This window comes from Cryptomeria japonica, chromosome 7 (assembly GCF_030272615.1).
Source record: "Cryptomeria japonica chromosome 7, Sugi_1.0, whole genome shotgun sequence".
NCBI lineage: Eukaryota > Viridiplantae > Streptophyta > Pinopsida > Cupressales > Cupressaceae > Cryptomeria > Cryptomeria japonica.
In genome coordinates this window covers 489254728-489270570 of record NC_081411.1, presented here as the reverse complement: position 1 = coordinate 489270570, position 15843 = coordinate 489254728, and the positions used below count along the sequence as shown (strand labels likewise).

General features: G+C 36.9%; 1 protein-coding gene across 9 annotated transcripts in view; it reads right to left on the bottom strand.

Annotated features, from left to right (window-relative positions):
- LOC131065756 (polyadenylate-binding protein-interacting protein 4) overlaps positions 1-15843 on the bottom strand; it is a 193343-nt gene that overhangs the window by 42237 nt on the left and 135263 nt on the right. For 7 of the 9 annotated variants that reach the window (XM_058000392.1, XM_058000388.1, XM_058000390.1 and 4 more), the window contains exons 12-13: positions 7440-7538; positions 7172-7234 (exon numbers count right to left, since the gene is read on the bottom strand). In XM_058000392.1, coding sequence (XP_057856375.1) covers positions 7172-7234; positions 7440-7538 — 162 coding nt within the window. Of the gene's footprint in view, positions 1-7166; positions 7235-7439; positions 7539-15843 lie in introns of all 9 variants that reach the window. The other 2 variants (XM_058000391.1, XM_058000393.1) reach the window with 1 other exon arrangement.

Here is a 15843-nt window from a genome sequence, read left to right as displayed (position 1 = left end):
TATGTTGCTTTGAACCAACTGGATAATTATCATTTTCTAGCAAGTGGGCTAAGCCTTGCTATGGTTGTAATCTTGTCACCTTGTGTTTTGGGTGTCATGGCCTTGTGATTTATTTTGATTCCTAGGTGCAAGTCAAGGGGAAGTGGCTTTCATTGGGAGCCAGGATCCAAAGTGGTCGCCTGGGTAACTCAATGGAAGTTTTGTAATCAAGTGATAACCTAATTAATGAACTTGGGTGGGTAGTTAGTTCACATTAATAAAGATAATTCTCTGTTGCTTCGTTTGCCCGCAAACGCTCGTATAGGTTTGGGGTAAGTAGAGAAGGGCCTGAAATGGCTTCCACCAATCTTGTCTCCACGAAAGGTTGGTGTGGTCCACTAGTGTATGTGTGGGGGCCAGGGGTCGGGAGAGGTCACCAGGGTAACCCAAGATGGGGGTCGGGACCTAGTGAAGACGTACCAAGGTAACTCATGACAACCTAGTGATGACACTCTTCCCTGATGTCACCTAGTGGTAACTTGTGTTTCATTATTTTCCTTTGGATGGCTTGAGCCTTTGGAAGTTGGAAGATTTACTTGTGTCTCTTATGATGTTACTGTTATGAGCCTCATGTGTAATCTGTCTTGTTGATTCTTTTGTGAGCCTCGTGTATTCTATTTCTGGGTTCTCATGTGAGTCTCTTGTAAGCATAGCTTCGTTGATACTTTTTGTGAGTCGAGATGGTACCCTTGTATGTTTTGCTACTGCCTTGTGGGTCTGGCTGATACCTCCTAGCATGGGCGGTGGACCTAATGGTACCACATCGTTGGCACCCATTGGGTTTTGGCTCCTTCAGCTTCATGTTCGTGATGGCTCGTGGAAGATTGGAGACCTTTTTATGGATGCAGATTTATGTACTGTATCTCTTCATGTACTCTTGGAGATGGACTCATTATGGATCCTTTGTAATGCATTTTGATGTTCATGTGCAAATTCTCAAGCAATGTAATATGTATCTTGTACCTATGTAAATGATCAATGTTGTAATTTGTATAGTAGTTATTGTTGGGGTTAATGGATGATGAACAACCATGAGTTACATCGTTATGGAGCCTTGAGGACAATTGCTAGTTGTTTATTGTGTATCACTTTTTATCTTGATGGATGTATCTCTCTTGCATGTGTAATGTAATCTTTAAAATGAAAAAATTATTCACTTTTTTCATTGTCTATCTTGCTTCATCCTCTAGGCCTCATGGCAGGGTATGACACTTGGTATCAAAGCCCATGTTCAAACACTGGGTTCTCTAGGTGTTCTTGGGTTCATTGTCAGTTTGTATGATCCGATCTAGGTGCTCTTGCGTCTTAGATAAGTTATCAACTTTATAGCCCTACGTGTCTTGATACATTTTCTAGTGCACTCAGGGCATGTGACCTTGGGTGACGTGTAGCGGTTACTCCCTAAAGTGTGGCCGGGATTGGCTACCTGGTGTTGAGTTGTGACAATGATTTCCTTGACTTGCCTTTGTAATGTACTGTGACTGTGAGGATGGGGCTAGCATTGCTCTTTTGCAATTTCTTATGGAAGGAATGACCACTAAAATTCTCTTCCTTTCTTTGTTTTGCAACACTTGTCGTGTTGTTGGTGTTGTTGACTTTCGAAGTTGCCGGCATTTTCAATTAATTTATGTTGAGCTTGATAGTTTTATCTCTTTGTTTATTTCCTCTTTTGTTCTGAGTGGTCATTCTGAATGATCATATTAGCTGGCCCTTGTGATGCGTTAAGTGTTATTTCTATCATGTTCGCTTGAACCTCTAATAGTGTGTTATGGGAGGACGCCGCAGAGAGTGGATCTAGGCATGTTGGGAAAACAAACAGTTTTGTCAGTAATTTAAGGAAACTATGTGCATTCTCTTTGATTAAGCTCATTGTAATCTTTTGTACCATAAGGTATATTAGGATGAAATATGAAACTGGATCTAGTTGACTGTGTTATATTCTAAGATAAAGTTAAATATGCTTCTTACTTTTTGCTTGTCGAGTGCGAGTGTTGGATGTAGAATAAAGGTATATAGTTATTATTTTAATGATGCCAAGAAAGTGTTTTCATGTTTCTTTTGAAAAGAGCAAGTGATGATGTTATACATTATAATTTGTTGACTTCAGATAAGGAACTTAGTAAATGAATCATGTTCTGGGAGCTTATCTATGGTATGATTGTTTTGGAATATTAAATATATATGTTGTAATATCCCACTAATTTGTTTTTTGTTTTTTCAGGCCAATAGCAATTCATCCACAACAATTAACCCGTTAAGGTTAGAGTAATAAGCAAAACAACTAAAAGGGAACCCTTCCACCTTTTGTTCACCGAGAGCCCAGACTGGGAGGGTGAGAGCATACGGTGTTCCGGGGATCGTCAGCATCAATAAACAAACTGAACATTACAACTGCATGGGCGGCAAGCCATCCCCTTCTGCTTATCCAGCAGAATAAAAACTAAACTTCTTGGCGGTGAACCGACCAAGGGAAAGATTACAAGAAATTGAAGTTCAATCACTCTATCGCGTATTTCAGCGGGAGGACATTACATTAACAATCACTCTACCGCATATTTCAGCGGGAGGACCAAAACATTGAACTTATCACTCGACCACTTATTCAGCGGGAGGACATTACATTAAAACATCACTCTACCGCATATTTCAGCGGGAGGACTATTTATCAAAGAAAACTGAATTACAAAACTGAGAAGGCGGCAAGCCAGCCTCTTCCACTTATGCAGTGGGAATTACAAATAAAAGCAGATAGAATGGGATGCTCAGTAAAACTGAAACAATCCTTACAATATGGAGATGAGATGAGAAGATTAACTGCAGATTTCTCCACAATACTGTAATTTTCTGTTACACTGCTCTGCAGGCTGAAAGTACAGTTCCAGCAACCCATGAAAACATGAAAATACTCATAACTCACTCAATTTTTACCCGAATTGATTCAAATCAAGCCCAATCCCACCGTACATCCAATACAATGACAACCAATCACAGACACACCCCAAACAACCCTTTTTTATTTTGCACGCATCCCAATGCAACCCAAAAAACTCACACCTAGACTAGGAATTTCGATTTTGCATAATTAAATCAATACTCAAACAAATGTGCTAAAAACTTACAAACTTATTTGCCAGTGCTGGGAAGGAAGATAGGAATAATACCCATAACTATCAGACGCTCCAGCAGAGAGATGTGAGCAAAAATGTGTTTCAGCCACAGGCAAAACCAGCAAGTCCAGAATCGTTGCAACACCAAGATGTCTATGGCAAAGCTCTGAAAACGATAGAAGAATACAAGGCACAGCTAGGTACTGTATTTCAAGTACAAAACCGGGTAGCACTAGGGAGACGCACTCCGAAGCCTCAAGTTCTGTCGCCAATCCAGCAGCATAACATTACAGATTTTCAAGATGGTGCAAATGGGAACCCAAGCCTCATATTTATAACTTCATTCTTCAAATCCAAATGACATCCCTCCAAATTCCACGCTTGCATTTGAATTTCATTCCACTTTCATGTGGACCCAAGTGTAGCGCCCAACTTCCTAAGTCAAAAGTCACACCCAAGAGAGGGGAGGGCCCACGTTGGACACTTAGGCACAAAATGGCGATGTAAAGTGAAATAATATCCCTTTTTAAAAAATATTTCACATCCCATAAAATAACTGAATTTCGCCCAAACTTAGGATTAAACAGGCATTAATCCCAAATTTAATAAACCAGTAGCCAATAAATAGATTAATTAAATATTAACCTTAGGAAAGGAAATAATATTTAATTATGTTGCAAATATCTCCCGCACTGATTATTATCACCTCCAAGATGAAACTGAGCCCAGACGACCACAAACTGCTGCAGAATTCAGACCCCTGTCTACTGCCAAAAATAGAAATGTGCCACCCAGCCACTTACTAAAAATAGTAAGTCAAGTATTAATGCTCAGAAAAATATGATCATCGCGTCCAGAGGCAAAACAAGGAGTGCTCGGTCGGACAATGGCACCAGAACGGTCATCCCCTGACTTACTAAAAATAGTAAGTCCTCGTTTCATTGATGCTAGACCCTGATTACTCATTCCACCTAGCCTACGGGTCTCAGGAATAGGCTAATGGACCTCTGAAAGAACATCAGTGAGAAGGGGACATTACATATGTTGCGACTAACGTGTTCTTGTTGATCCTGTTTTAGCATTCCAACTTCCAGGAGCAATATGAACCTTAGGGGGGGAGAATGTAGTGCCCCTCCCTCGATCAGACTCCGTATAACTTACTTTGACTTTGGTTGATTTCTTGGAGGCATTTGTGACTAGATGTTACTCTCTTATGTGATAGTTTTCATTATGTTGGTAAAAAATTTATTGCTTGCATATTATTTGTCTTGGTGATTGAGTTTTGGAGTTTCATGGGCACCCACAGGGTGGATACCCCACCCACCGTGGGAACCCATTGAGGTGGGATACCCCACCCACCGTGGGAACCCATTGAGGTGGGATACCCCACCCACCGTGGGATTACCCACGGTGGTGGGGAGATCCATCTCCCCTAGGCTTTCCCACGGTGAGGCTTTTTCCACCCGTAGCGGCATTCTATGCAGTTTAATATATATTTTAAAATAAATAAATCCTCTTATTATTTAAGGTTATTATTATTTAAAATTAAGTTTATATATATATATATATTCCAGTACTATTTATTATTTTGTAAATGTTTATATTTTCGTACATGATAATTGCCAAAGGATTTGATAAATACTTTTCATATGCTTATCATTTGGAAAATGTATTGTTTTGGCATAATAGATTTATTTTGGGATAAATAAAGTTAAGTCTTGATTAAGATATTAAAATGGGTAAATAGTTGTATGTTGGTTATATATAGTTAGACATTGATAAAGATGGAATTAAAGATAAAAAATTAGATTTCATTTAGATTAATAAGATTGAAGTATAGAGTTTAGTTGCGGAATATATTTATCTATGAAAAATTGTTAAATATAGACTTAATTAGAATTCAGACATATACTTGAGAAAGTAAATGAAATTAGATTTATGCATATGTTAATTCATCATGTGATTAAGTTTTCTCTAGGACTAATGAAATGTATATTTTATCTTTTGAACTCTGGTTTCCTTCTTGTAATATGTATTTGACCAAATCTGGATAGCAAATTGTAATAGGGTATGTTGTTATCTTAAATGTTTGAATAATGAGATGTTAGTTTTATTACGCTATTAAAAGGAATGTAATGAGTTATAATGGTTTATAATTTGGGTTCTTGAAATTTATAATGACTTGAATTAATAATTGTTTAGACAAGATTATGTTTTCTTTGTATCTTACTTGAGATTGCATACTTTTACGTTTGGATTCATGAGACCTTGTATCTCTTGATTTTGGTTTTGATGTTTAAGTGCCTTTTTAACTCCAGAGGCTTGAATAGTGTTAGAGTTCCTTTTGTTCATGTTTCTCATTGTCTCTGAATGTTAAGAGATTCGTGTTTTGCATGGGTTCTATTTTCCTGTTGCTTTGAACCAACTGGATAATTATCATTTTCTAGCAACTAGGCTAAGCCTTGCTATGGTTCGAATCTTGTCACCTCATGTTTTGGGTGTAATGGCCTTGTGATTTATTTTGATTCCTAGGTGCAAGTCAAGGGGGAGTGGCTTTCATTGGGGGTCGGGATCCAAAGTGGTCGCCTGGGTAACTCAATGGATGTTTTGTAATCAAGTGATAACCTAATTAATGAACTTGGGTTGGTAGTTAGTTCACATTAATAAAGATAATTCTTTGTTGCGTCTTTTTCCCGCAAACGCTCGTATAGGTTTGGGGTAAGTAGAGAAGGGCCTGAAATGGCTTCCACCAATCTTGATTCCACAAAAAGTTGGTGTGGTCCACTAGTGTATGTATGGGGGCCCGGGGTCAAGAGAGGTCACCAGGGTAACCCATGATTGGGGCCGAGACCTAGTGAAGACCTACCAGGGTAACTCATGACAACCTAGTGATGACACTCTTCCCTAATGTCACCTAATGGTAACTTGTGTTTCGTTATTTTCCTTTGGATTGCTTGAGCCTCTGGAAGTTGGATGATATACTTTTGTGTCTCCTGTGATGTTACTATTATGAGCCTCATGTGTAATCTGTCTTGTTGATTCTTTTGTGCGCTTCATGTGTATTCTATTTGTGGGTTCTCATGTGAGTCTCTTGTAAGCATAGCTTCTTTGATACTTTTTGTGAGTCAAGATGGTACCCTTGTATGTTTTGCTACCGCCTTGTGGGTCTAGCTGATACCTCCTAGCACGGGGGATGGACCTTGTGGTACCACATGGTTGGGTGGAGTGCTATTTGCACCCATTGGGTTTTGGCTCCTTCAGCTTCATGTCCGTGATGGCTCGTGAAAGATTGGAGACCTTTTTATGGATGCAGATGTATGTATTGTATATCTTCATGTACTCTTGGAAATGGAACCATTATGGATCCTTTGTAATGCATTTTGATGTTCATATGCAAATTCTCAAGCAATGTAATATGTATCTTGTACCTATGTAAATGATCAATGTTGTAATTTGTATAGCAGTTATTGTTGGGTTTATTGGATGATGAACAACCATGAGTTACATCGTTATGGGGCCTTGAGGACAATTGCTAGTTGTTTATTGTGTATCACTCTTTATCTTGATGGATGTATCTCTCTTGCATGTGTAAGGAAATCAAAAAAAAAAAAATTATTGACTTTTTTCATTGTCTATCTTGCTTTGTCCTCTGGGCCTCATGGCGGGGCATGACATATCATAACCATTTTCATTTTCTTAAGTAGGTAAGTTGTTCACACGTCATCTTTACATCTTTCGCCCCCTTACCTTTTGCAGGCACACATTTTGTGTGAATTATGTATAGGATATCATAAAATTTATAAAATGACCTCTCTATTCACATACTTCAAAAATAAAATTCTGCAGCAAATGAGCAGAGTATGCAAAGATGAATAACAACAAAATGACATCATGACATGACACAAGTTTCACAGAAATTCCAGGATATCTCAAGAAAAATAATAAATGATGTGGATTATGATAGCACAAATAAGAAATGCATAAGCTTCTAGGAGATAAAATTAAGATATGAGAATTTACCTTACCTGAGGAAATGGTGTTATATAAACAGCTTGTCCATGTTGACCAAACATCATCTGTTGTGGATACTGTCATTTGAAAGACAGATTAGAACCTTCTTTGTAAATAATTCTAGGATCTAGATTTCAAGCATAAAAAATTAGGTTCCAATGAAGAAATCCAACACCAAATTTCCATAAGATTTAATAAGCAAAGTGCCAAAAGCAATTCTAGAAAATTTTAATGGGTGCAACAGAAGTAACACATTTAAATACAAAAAGTTATAAGCTATACCAATTGGCCATTTTGGTGGATATAAGCTGATGCGGAGTGCATTGGAAGTGACTGTGAATTATACACAATGGACTGGTGTACATTGACAGATTGTCCAACCTGCATTTAGCAAATTGAATAGATTAGTTTGTGAGATGAACATAATTATCAAAGCATTACCATTTTCAATCATTCAATTTACACAGTCACGAAAAGTAATGCAACACATTTAGATAAATAATAACTATTTGAAGGTGTTCTAGTTTCTTAAAAAGGAAATCTCCTCTATCTTACATACAGGGGTGGCATCATAATCCATCCAAAAAGGATCAGACTTTTGCATTACCCCTCGTTCGAAAGAATTACATGCATATAAACAATGCACTGAGCTTACGTATAAATAACAAAAGGAAGTCGTGGCACTCAAAGGTTTATAAATAAAATCAGCAGCAGCTCGGTAGACATTCTTATATTTCCCAAAAGGTGAATTGCAATAGGTATGAATTCTATGTGTGAATTTTTGAAGTGGTTTTTAGACTCCCGAAGCAGTTTGGACACTCCAAAATCCAATCGCTAGCAAATTCTTGTTCGGCTTTAAGTCAAAAGACAACGCAAGTTGAAAAAGAAACTTTATATTGAGAAGTCGTACTGCAATTAGGACTTGTTTTACTCCAGCTGTTGCATATAAAAGAAAACTACAAAGTAGTGCAACACTTTTTGGTGATTTGAAAGTGTAAAGTTAGATTATTAAACAGTCCTAAACCTATTAGGACTCTATTATTTCTGCTGTACCGCTTTTTGGTAATATCTCAGCCTTAGAAAAGGCATCATAAATTAAAAAGGTACTTTTTGAGCCAGCCACATCATTTCCTACGCTAAATAAGCTCCCTTAGGTGGATTGCATCCTGTGTGGCACTAGCAAGTGAGCTGTACAACAGCAAAAGGCAGTCAATTTATATTTCAGACATTCAGGCAGAAAAAACAGAGTTCTTAATGCATCTACAGCAGCATACATAATAGCAATTGTTATTAAGGAACTTCCAGCTAGTGTCATATCCCAATTCGTAATGTTTAATTTGTAGTGTTAATTAATCATGCTGTTGTCCCTAATTTTGTATTCATAAAATTGGACAACCCCTTTGAAATTTTTATTCAAAAATGAAGATTTTAGCTCTTAAGGCATGCTTTTCGAGGCAAAATTCTTGCTCCTTTCTGAACTGGACTAATCTTCAGTTCATCCTTGATCCACGTTTCAAATTTCATCACGTTCTGAGTTCGTTTGCTTGGTCTTTCTCCAAAATCGGGTTTTGTTCTCTGGACTGGGAGTGGGAAATTTTCCTTCTTTTGCAAATATATGAGACTTTTTGTTTTTAAGTTATAGGAGCTTTTTCAAACAATTACAAGTGAAAGTTTCTAAAAGATGTGTAACTTGTAACTTGTTATTTCTTTTCCATTTCCCCTTTTTGTCTTTTAAGTTGTTTTGTAGGGACTTTTTGGTCATACTGCAAGTGAATATTAAAATACAAGTTTATGAGAACTTGTAAGTTCTCTTAAAAGTTCCTACTTTTCTTTATTCTTTTTTTTTTTTAAAACTTGTAATCGGATTTTTGAAACCTGATTAAAGTCTTTGGTGTTTATTTTTATTATGTGCTTTTTATGTTTTTGTATGTTTATTGTTTCCCAAAAACCCAATTTTAGAGGTTTTAAGGAAAAGAGAGTTTATTTAAAACATGTAGTAGGATTTTTATAACCCGATTACATATTTCTTTGCTTCAAATCTTATCTTGTGCCCTTTGCTTGAAGTCGAATTCTAGAAACCCGACCACGTTTTTCCTCTCCAAGGGCAGCGAATTTGTTGTGGCTTTCAACTTGGAACCCGATTCTCATTAGGATGGCATCTTAATTGCATACCAATATGGGGGTTTTTTGCTTCCATATTCGCTGTATTAGCTCTGCATTTCTTGGCGTTTTGCCCACGAATTTTGTCATATTGTGACACGTTTTGCATTCAACATTCAATGATATGTGTTTGACGCCTTATGGGACTCTCCTTCCTTGCTAATTTTTGTGCTTTGAGTTGAATGCCAAGCCGTTTTTTCCTGCAATAAGGAATGTGACGTGGTGACTTCATTATCTATTTATAAAGCACTCCGGGTCTTCTCTTGTTCATTTATTTTTGTCTAGGGCTTTTGATCAAGCCAGGTACGTTTTTGCAGCTTTTCTTTGTTTTCTTTAGTTGTTTTGTTTGCTTTTAGTTTTGTTGTGTTCTTGTTTGATCAAATTTTTGTAAATAATCATGCTCTCTCTCTAATTTTGGGTTTCCATAGGATCTCCCCAAGTCATTTTGCTTTTTGAAAGCAATTTGTAGTTTGTATGATTTTTCCCTCTTGCAAATTTTTCATATTACTTGTATTCGGGATTTTGAAACCCAATTACAAGTAACAGTGATAACATTGACCTTCCCCTTGGTAAAAGAGTATATATTCTTTTTACAAAATTACAATGTTGTGTTCAACTCATTCACTTGATTTCGGGTTTTATAAATCTGATTACAAGTAGAAGCTTTTCCCTCTATCCAAGTTGCCAAGCTGAAAACATCCCTATCCATACCTGTACATGGTCACATAAGTTTGCCATCATTCTTTCCATCATTTCCTTCATGTCAAAATTCCTATTCCCACCATTACGATCATTCGTCACACCATTCATTTTTTCCATTATGAATCTACTCACAATCGGAATTTTAAAACCCTATTGAGGTTAGGGGAGAGGGACCAGTAGTAGTTAGGGCTAACTTCGTCAACATGTAGCCGTCATATGGAATATCGTAAGACTTCCATTTTTTTTTATAAATGTAAAATTGACACTTAACTATCTACAACTAAGGTTTGAAGGCGCGACTCATCATGCAACTCATCAAAATAACACGTCTACTGCAAAGTGTGCAAAAAATGACTTTTTAAAGATTCAACCAAAAATCTAAAAATGCCTAGTAATTGAAAAAATATATATCATTTCTTGTTAGTAAAATATCATATTTTTATTTAGAGTATAACTTATATGCAACATAAATGGACCAAATACATATTAGTAGCCACAATATTTGTTATCTCTAGCTTGTAAATCCAACATTAATGGATCAATAGTTGAACAAAAAAAAATATTTGATGTTATAGGAAAAAACACATTATTATATAAAATACAACTTATATCCAACACAAATGGACCAATAGTTGAACACTAAAACTTGTTGAAAATCCTTCTCATTTCTTGGAAAAATACAAGGTATTTATTGTGCTCACCTTTTAGATTTGTGATAGGACATATTATTAATATGAAATACTCCAATGAATATACATTGCTACCCCAATAGTTGTACACATAGGAATACTATTTTTTCACTATGACAACAATACTTGCTTAAGCAAGTATCTTATTTTATTAAATGAGGATCTTATTTTTTAAATGACACACTTATAGTGGATAGTTATGATATTTTATTTTAAACAAAAAACTATTTATTTCATTTGTTAATAAATGTATATTTGTACTTTTTATATAACATTTATAGGGTCTTATGTGTTCAAGTATACGTCTATTTTGACAAACATTTAGTTATTTTTTTATTTACATGTGGACTATTTATTTTTAATATATAGCTAGGTTGCCGGTTCGGGTTCGGGTTCGGGTTTGGGTTCGGGTTCGAAGAACCGGTATGCCGGTACGGAAAAATTTTGAAAAGGGGGTTTGGATTCGTTTGGGTTCGATAGTACAAAAACATGTAAATTATATATATATATGCAGCCTATAAGCATGAATTAAGATTAGCATGTCACATAGCATCATAAAAACAACAAAACCAACATAAACTTGTAATCATAGCATCATGATCATACCATAACAGCATCATATACATGATAAAATAACAAAATGATAAAATATTCAAGTAGCATTGTTTCAACTTTCAACAATTTAAAGTTTGATCATCAAATGGATTCTCTAATTCGTCATCCTCATTCTCCTCGTCCTCATCATTGACATTGACATTAGATGAATCAATGTCAATGCCAATGACACTTGCACTTGCACTTTAAGTTTGCTCGCTATCTGAGTCATCAAATGCAACAAGCTGAGAAGTGGAATCATCCAAATCAGTATGTTTTGGCTCCATATCCCACATCTTCATTTCCCCTTGCTTGTAGTCATGTTGCTTGTGTGAAATGAGCCAAGTTAATGTTTTAAAACTCACTTTAAGGGTCATATTTTAATTTTTTATGTGGTGGAATTCAAAAAAAATTAAATTTTGCAAAAAAAAATTAAATTTTGCAAAAAATAATTCCATTTTTGGGTTGTCAGACCCCTAGGTTCGACCTGGGTCCTCTTGGGTTCAACCCTGGGTCCTCTTGGGTTCGCCCTAGTTCGCACCAGGCCCGTGAATCACGAACCTTGTCCGAACCACAGGCGAACCAGACCCGAACCCTGAACAAGGATCGGACCGGACCAATACCAGGGGTCTAGGGGGCCGAACCCGGTAACTCGGATATATAGTATAAATTTGTGGTAAGATTGGATATTATGAGCACAATTGCTATAACGACTATTGGACCCCGTTCAACTATTGGTCCCTCTCCAGTCTCCCCTATGTCTTCACGTGAGTTTTTCCCCTTTTTCATACTTGCAGTATACCTTTCAAGATCTGAAATTGGTCAAAAGCAATACCTTTAAAGTCTCTTGGTTATTCATCACTCCTTCGAGAGCTTTAGGGCCAGGGTCTGAATTTTTCCCATTTGAAGAAGATAATATGGCTTCTTTTGTAGATCGTGATGTTGCTTTGACACTTCTGGATTTTCATCGCAGTGTTACAGATTCCTGTTCAATGACCGATTTGCCGGCATCATCTTCCCATAAGAAGATGAAGTACAAGTATGACAAATACCAGAACGAGATTTCTCTTTCTCAAGTTTCTTCTTGATTGGAGGAGATTAAGGATACATAAATTGGACGTGGATATGTCAGATTTCCTTAAAAGGGTTGAAAAGCCTAAAGATCACAATATGCAGCGTTTATTGGACAGTCACATTCATCTTGTTTCTTATTTCCCAGTGGCTACCCTCGAGCCGAAATTTGTTCTTTCTTGTGCTGCTCATTTTGATCGAGAAACCAGAACTATCAGAGATGATGATGCAGAAGTTGTTAACCGCCTAGACGTTGAAACCATTGAAAAGATTTTCAAAGTACCTACAGCTCCTGTTTATGTGGAAATCTCAAAAGAAAGTGCAGCAGAGTACTTTGTACAAAGGGAGAAGGAATGCAAGCATCATATTAATAAATGGATTCATGAACCCCGGACTTGTCTTACCTGGTGGGCCAAGTTGTTTCACAGTGACTTCAAGGGAGAAATTGGTGACACAATTACTCTCTTAAGCAGGATCACGGGTTTGGAGCATTCCAATATCTTTGAACCATGGATGTATCAATTCATTGTTCTCATCAAGCAATTCCAGCACATCTTTTGGGGTGAGATTGTTAGTGATGCTTTGTGTGAATAGCTTGCCAAAGTTCCTACCACTTTGTCCTTCTACATGAATTCATTCCTGGTATATATAGCAGCATCACTCAGACATTTCCCTGGTCTTTCTACCAAGGGTCATTGCTCGCTTGTGCCTGTGTGGGAATATTATGATCAGCTGCCTTTGAGACCTAGTAGACTTCATTACAGAAGAGTCCAAGATGCTTTCTTTGGTCACTGCATGTGTTTATTTGATAAAACACTGAAGAATAGAAGAGTGTCAGATGCTGCATGGGAAAGAGTGAATGAATACGGCTGTTTATTCCTTCAATTCCCAACTTTTACCTATATGAGAGTTGGATGCTACAACGGGCAGCCATATATGCTTCCAAGATACCCAACCGACAAGATCATCCTTATGGAGTTGGGAAGACAAATCATGGCAGTTCATGCACAACAATCAATTCGACACAAAGATGGAATGGGGATATCATCAAGTAACCCATTACAAATTGGTTGATATTCCCTCATGACGTCTACAAAAGCTAAAGCCATGGAGACTAAAGTGCAGGAAATCAAGCTCAAAAGATTCAAAGCAAGGAAAGATTTTGACTACTGGAGCATGAAAGAAAAGATTAAAAGATCTTTCACACATGTGCATCGCATAGAAGACATCTGGGTTGATATTCGCACAGAAGAGGAAATTTTGAGAAAATCATGATGGAATCCTCACATCCTTTGCTTGCTGAGCAGGCAATGATTGTTGCTCAGACAAAAACTTCTCCTAGGGTAACAACTGTAGTCCAAATGGAGTATGTTTCTTCACCGCCTCCAGCTATTTCTGAGACAAATTCGATGGCTTTACCTCCATGGCTAAGTTCCTTTACTCCTAAGAGAAAGAAACAAGAAATTTCTCCTGACATCTTTGATTTTCAGCAACTTAAAAAGTCTAAACCCAAGGCTGCTAAAAGAGCTAAAACAGTTTCAAGAGTGATAGTAGATAGCGACAGAATGAAAGTTGCAGAATTTGTTGAACCAATTGTGGACAAGCCACACGAAGAGATGCAAGTTTCTGATTATGGGAAGTTGGTAAGAAAACACATACAGTTGTCATGCATGATGCTCAGCTTTCAGTGACTTCATTGGTGCAACAATATGACGAACTTCTGGTGAAGAAAGACAAGTTGAAAGAGGAAAATTTGCAGCTTATCTCAGTGATCCAAAAGATCACTAAATCTTCAGAGGAAGGGCCCAATCCTGCAACTTCTTTTGTCTCAGAAGAATCAGTCAAAGAAATTGAACGAGCTGCTCAAAAAGCGCAAGCAATTGATTCTTGGGTAGATCAGATTTCTGATCTATGTGCTCAGGTGTTGAAAGAAACATTCCAAGTGATGGTCAAACTAGAAATGACCAAGGTAAAATTGAACCAGACTTAAAGTTGAAGCCATACTTTGTGTCCTTTGTGTTTTTGTGTCATATTGGAGCATTTCTTTGTACTTATTTGATGTCATGGAAGATTGTTAAGAAGCGCTTTACCCAAGATATCTGCAGACTTTGTGCTGCAAATACCAAAGGTGGAATCAGTTTAGTTTGTTGTTAAAAGCTGAGAAAGGTTACAAGACTTTGTGCTTGTAGTGATTCTCATACCACGTAGTTACAATTACATCATAATAGCAAACTTTGTGTTGTTATATGTTGTAGATTTTCCTTATTACATTATTTTGGAAAGGGTAGATAAGAATTTAGGAATTCAAGACTTTGTGCTTGATTGTTGTTTTCCCGTCCTGGAGGAAGTGACGGAAGTCTTTGTGCTTTCAGGAAACTTCATTTCTTCTCTCTTCATTTCATTTAAATTTGTTGTTGTTATCACTTCATACTTGTCGCTTCTTTTCTATGAAGAAGAAAGAGCATAATCTTTTCTGAAAAAAGAGAAAAGGTTGTTGTCCCATCCATTTTAGATTAAATTAGTATTAGAAAAGGGGGAGCCTTCCCTAAATTAGGAGGGTTTATACTCACACACTGTGGCTGAAACCACAGTTGTGCACATCCCCTAGGTGTACAAAATTTTCAACCAACACATGCTTATAATGTTTTATTGATTAATTATGGGAATGATGCAATATATATGTTATTTTCATCTTGATTATAATATTGACCCAAACTTCTAATAGAAAAGTGAGTGTGAGTGTATGTAGGTTTCGTCGAAGGTGAGATCATGGTTGAGGTAGAGGTAACCTAGCCTTCTAGTTATAAGTGGTATGAGAGGGAAATCCTATGCACAAACCACGTAGACATGTAGTTGCATTAAAGGTTTTGAATGTTGCTTTGCATGACTTTAAAAAAAATGATGGAAGTTAGTGAATTAAATAGCTATGTAAGTGTTTAATAATTTGTTTTCAATATCCATGTTTACATTAAATGTTTGATGAAGTAGTTGTTGTGTTAAAAGAAAAGTATTGTTTTTTTTTTATCGGTGATATGCAGTCAAGGCCACGGAAATATATTAATTTGATGAAAAATTACAAAAGATTTTATCAGCAAACCAAGCAACGTGGCTCTAGGCCTACTGCCAAAGAACCCAAAATCTAATAGCCACCTAAACTACTGATTTCTAATGCCACTATCGAAAACAAAATCTACTCTACTGCTAAAGATAACAGATTACAAACAATTAAAATCAACGCTGAAAGGTCAAACCCTAGATTTGGTGTGAGACCAGAGAAGCATTCTATTGCTTACATCTACACATTTGTTGGAGTTCTTTTTCTTCTTTCAGACTATGTGCCATGCATTCACTTTGTCTCCCTCAAAAGAATTCTTTAGTGGATGAGGTGAAGCTTGAGAGGGAGTGTTAGCCACCCTAGGAGAAATGGAACCCGCATCAAGGGCTGAAGAGTCTAAAGGATGGTTGACACC